The sequence below is a fragment of the Fonsecaea multimorphosa genome (genome assembly GCF_000836435.1).
Source record: "Fonsecaea multimorphosa CBS 102226 unplaced genomic scaffold supercont1.60, whole genome shotgun sequence".
Classification (NCBI taxonomy): domain Eukaryota; kingdom Fungi; phylum Ascomycota; class Eurotiomycetes; order Chaetothyriales; family Herpotrichiellaceae; genus Fonsecaea; species Fonsecaea multimorphosa.
Window position 1 is genome coordinate 933 of NW_015971694.1, and position 5358 is coordinate 6290.

General features: G+C 49.8%; 1 protein-coding gene across 1 annotated transcript; it reads left to right on the forward strand.

The window, feature by feature from the left end:
- Positions 1-4489: 4489 nt before the first annotated feature.
- On the forward strand, positions 4490-5098 carry Z520_12404 (uncharacterized protein; the record flags this gene model as incomplete). Its single annotated transcript, XM_016782890.1, has 2 exons — positions 4490-4552; positions 4883-5098. The coding sequence occupies 2 exons, from the start codon at positions 4490-4492 to the stop codon at positions 5096-5098; spliced, it is 279 nt and encodes a 92-aa protein (XP_016626010.1).
- Positions 5099-5358: the final 260 nt, after the last annotated feature.

The following is a 5358-nucleotide window of genomic DNA, read 5'->3' on the forward strand; positions in this document are numbered from 1 at the left end:
TTACTAGGGAAGATACCCATTCTAACGCCGAATCCGAGAAGTCGATCGATCCGCTATTACTTAAACTCGACTATTATCTCTTTATTTTCTATACTACGCTTATCTAGTATAAGGTGACTAAAGTATACGATAGCGCTATTATCTCGTTTCTCGCGGTACGATCCGTCATCACCAGCTACGAAGATAATACTATCACATTCCGTCCCGAGACCTAGGTCGCCGGTTTACTAAGTAAGTTAATCTACTACTATTAGCTTACTCTACTTCAAGACGCGCACTATATTCGAGAATTTCAATAACTTAATAATATAGAGAAGTCACTTCGAGAGCTCTATCAATATTAGGTAGTCAACAATACCTAAGGATCCATCAGTATAATAAGTGACTAACGGTTATATACGATACGAGTAGGCGATGCTACCATTCCCGAAGTACTAGTGATATAGGACGCCGACGGCCAGAATCTAACATACGATAATACTCGATATAGGATCGCTAATCTCGCGACCGAGATAAGTATCGCTCTCTAGGAGATAAAGCGTATCTTCCACGAGGAGCTCTATTTCGGCTTAGCTAATGTTCCTATATTTCCACTACGCGAGCTCTAAGATAATTAGTCTAACAATCAACTAGGATATAACTTTATTAAAGATCCCCGGAACGCCGTCTACTTTAACGGCTATCATAACTAGTTAATCTAATAGATCTCCTACCAGCCCGAATTACTAGATCTCGTCTTCTATACGGAGTAATATGAATTCGACGCGACTAGTTCGTAGCCCGTTCGATCTAAGTTCGCCCGATAGTATAAGATCTTCGACGAGTAGTTTAAGGAGGCTAGAATAGTAATACTCTATAAAAGGTCGGGATAGCCCGCCCGTCGAGTCGAGTTCTTAGGTATCCGTTAGCGAAATTCCGGGTTAGCCGTCCGTAATCTCCGGCTAATTTTTGAGTATTTATTATTTATTCTCACTTACTATAAGGCCTAGACTCGTACCTACGCTTCTCGCTCGCCCGTTCGCTTTATCTTTCCCAAGGTCGCCTAGCTCCTCGTGCAGTACTTAGTCATCGTCTAGCCGTTCCGTATCTTACTCTCTTAACAGTACTACATCCCCAAGTCGGTGGGTAACTATCTCTTCAACCGCGGTACCTAAACGTAGCCGGAGAAGCGGATAACCGACACACTCACGCGCTAGAGTCGCTAGAGTCTCGGACGAGCGATTTCGACTAAGGTCTGGCGCCAAATCGCGATAGCGATCGCCGTCAAGTACTTTAGTAGACTTAAGTTTGAAGGGGATACCGACATTACGGGCGACGATGATAACGATCTAGACGAAACTACCGCCGTCGATAGTATCTCGCTCCCGGCATCATTCCACGCGTAGACCGCTCATAGTGGATATACGGGTAATCGTATCTACGGCGGTCGGACTATCAACTTCGCCGGTCAGTTAACGGATACCGGTATATAGGTATATCTCTAGACTAGTCGACTTTGGTAGATACTCTTTAAGCGGGAGATTCGTTATCTACCCGCTGGTAAGCGTATCCGTCCCAGTTCTCTCCACGATTCCCGTGGACTAATATCGTCACTTGTCCGTAAGCTTGTGTATCGCACCCAGACTCGCCACTATGTTATATAGGGTACCGAGGATGTACGGATTGCGTTACGGTAACTTTTCCGAGATCCCTAGGCGTAGTTCAAGACGGCCGTTTAGTAGTAGATAGTGGAAACCGTAGCTTCGCGCTATCCCGAGGTCGTGGTGATCATAAAAACGGGCGGGGGTAAAAGTCTTGTATTTATAGTGCCCGCGCTCTTACCCTAGGCCGCTATAACGGTCGTGATTATGCCACTCGTGGTGCTAAAGTAGGATATAGTTCGACGATTCTAGAATATCTATATACTATATTCTATCTAGAGCGGTTACGGTAGTAATAAACGCTTTAACGGGATGCCGGTAGTGTTTATTTCGGCCGAATAAGCCGTAAAGTAGGTATTCCGGACGTAGATCGGGTTGTTAGATATTAATCGTCAACTAGACCGAATCGTCTTCGACGAGGCTTATCTTATTCTAACTTCGTTATCATATTGACCGAAGATAGCGCTATTACGCTTTCTACGCGAGTTAAGGTATACCGTCGTCTTTCTCACGGCGACACTCCCGCCCGTGATAATGGCCGACTTCTACTAGCGGATGTTACTTGACTAGCCCCGGGTGATTCGAGATATTATGTTCCGATATAATATTCGATATATTATATAAGGTTAGCCCGCCGAGCCGGCCGAGGAGATATTCGACGCGTAGGTAGTGTCTAAGGTCTAGTGCGTGTTCGCGGACTACGACGCTCAATTCCCCCACGCTCGTAGTATCGTCTACGTCGAAAACCGGGAGACGGCGGAGAGATTGGCTAAATTACTCGACTACGAGTTTTATTACTCGTAGTCTAGGATAGCGACGGAGAAAGACTACGTACTTTAACGTTAGCGGCGTAGGGATCACCAGGTGATTATAGGCACTAGCGCTTTTGGTATGGGCGTTGATTACGCCCACGTCCGTAACGTATTCCACTATAATTTACCGAGCGACGCGATTAACTTCTCTTAGGAGGTTAGTCGGATTAGACGGGATAGTCGATAGGGGGTTAGTACTATTCTACTTCCCCGACACGTACGGCCGGTGGACGACGCGTAGTGGGAGCGTGAGCGGTACACGATGATATTGTCGAAGCGGGTGATGTAGCGGTATCACTAGGCGCGCTATCTTTAGGCGGTACTTAGTCGGTACGTGGATAGCGCGGAGTATATATAGTACTGTCGCGAGGTCTACTTGAGATGTTCATTCTATCGACTTCACAGTAAAGCTGAGGATAGCGATAGGTTCTTTAATACGCGGGGGGCGGTGGATAGTACGTTATGGTAGGATACGGCGGAGACGGCGATCGATATTCACACGGAAGAGGAGACGGAGGATAAGACTAGCGAAGGTATAGCGGTCGCGGGTAAGACAGAGAACGACAGCGGCTACACATATAAAGCGGGCGGACGGCGACTTACTAAAGCTAAACGGAATAGTACTTATCGACTCCAGTAGTATATCCGGCGGTTAAAGTAGTACCGGGGGATTTACTTCATTTGCCGATTACTCCACGACGGCGGTAAGTTCCAGTATCCGTTATAGGCGTGTCAACGGTAGGCGAAGTTTCGATTCTTCGAGACCAAACGACTATTTGCGAAAAAGACTAAGACTCGTGAATAGATAACGGAGTACACGGTATACTGGGGATATGGGTAGTCCCCGCTACTCTACGATTCGGGGGGTGGGGTAGGCGGGTACGAGTTTCGCGATATAGCGCTGTCGGCGGCATAAGCGGTATTCTATATAGGGAATCGGTAGGGCGAGACACTAGAAGCGTTTAGCGGGTAGCGGGAGGGATTCCGAGGCGAGGAGGAGTAGATAAAATAGATAGGCGAAGAGGTAGGCTTATTCGGGGATCGGGCGATTCGGGCGGCGTAGATACTGGATAAGATACTAGAGAAGCTCGAAGAGGGTGAGTCCGGGGGGGGATAAGAGATGACGGTAGGGATTCGACATATCGCTAGCGGACCGACTCGGTTTCTAGATCCACGATAGCGACGACGGGATATTTCTATCGACCGTAGCGATAGAGGGCGACCGTAGCGGGATCCGAGGGTCGAGTGAGCGGGCGTGATATCGGGGTGGGCGGAGCGGGGCCGGGTTCATATGAGGCTGGGATTAATAAGGATAGTCGTGAGTTAGGCGAGATCGTGACCGGATGGATATTATTTACTTCTTTTCTATGTTGCTCGGTGGTAGATCGGCGCTTAGAGCCAGGGTTAGGGTTCCAAGTTGACGGGGTCAGGAGGGGTATATCGGGGGGGATAGGGTATTAATTAGCGACAGGGTATAGGAAGGGTACCGGGGTGACCCGAAAGCGACGAAAGTCGCTAGCCCGTAGGGCAACCCGTCAATGGTCGGGAGGGAGGGGCTCGCGGGTGGGGGGTTTCAGTAACCCTATCCAAGAGGACCCGGGAACGTCGCAGGATTCCTCGCGAGGCTGCGCGAGGCTAGCCAATCCGGCCGCGCGCCGGCGCCAAGGTGTCGTAGGATTCCGTCGCTATGTTCTTTTGACTTACTGGCCGCGCCCCCGTGATAATCGGGGTAAAAATGATATCGGCGTGCTCGCCCTTCTAAGGCGGATCGAACGGTGTATAGTATACATATCCAGTACGCCGCGTAGTAGAGAACTAAAGTTGTTAGGGGAGGTTAGGGTAGGCGCGACGTGGCCGTGCTTCGACGCCTAAAAGGGTAAAGAGGATTAGGGTTCAACCCTAAACAGTGTAGCTGGCTCTAGACGGGGTTCGCTTAGCCAGATCTAGGCTGGGGCTCTAATATGGCGGTAAGTGCTTCGTATCTACCACTCGATATAGTCTCGTCGCAACTGTGCGGTATTACCGTGGCTACGTATAATGGCCGAGGCACCCCAGGACGTGAACGACTTTATTCTCTTCAACGAGGCATATCAGATCTTTGTCTGCACACGCCACGGCTACGCCGTCACAGACATTGACCGCCATCTCCGAGTCGAACATGAAGAGATCCCATTACCATAGCGGAAGTAGCTTATCCGTCTATATCAGCACTAAAGAGCTGTGGCGTGGAATGCCGTTCGCACACCCCCGGCCTATTCAGCTCCCATCCTAGGACTTACCCCACCCGTTCCCGCGTTTCGCTGCCAATAATCGCGGTGTCCGGTGGTCAGTGCGCACATTAAAGGTATTGAGCGGCACGCCCGCGAGCAGTATCTGTGGCGAGCTTCGTAGTAACCGACGTTTTGGTCCCACGTTTTTACGTAGACGTAGTTCACGGCCGGCGGCAAACGGAAATACTTTGAAGTTCGTGCGCCCGAAGGGACTGCCGCCGCTACGTATACCCATGGTGCTTCTAGCGTCCGCACTGCTCGTGAGGCCGTGGATCGGACCGCTAGACCAGCCCTAAGCCAAGTACCCCCCACCCGGACGTCATTATCGTCGCCATATGCCGAGGAGAAACTGAAAGCGCTGCTAGCCGACGCCTAGGCTATGGATCACGAGCACGAGGCCAAGATGCAAGAGATAGATAAGGACGTACTAAAACAAGACCGCACCGGGTGGTATAGTCGCACTCAGTGAGTGCAGCATTTCCGCGACCGTAACTTGAAGTATCTAGCGTACGCCACCCGACTTCCCGATCGCGACGAAGACTATCCAAAATGTGGTTCATTATCCTACCCAGACTAATGATTACTCCCCATACAAAATGTATAGAACCCCTAACCCTAGTCTTAGCGGGTTAATTT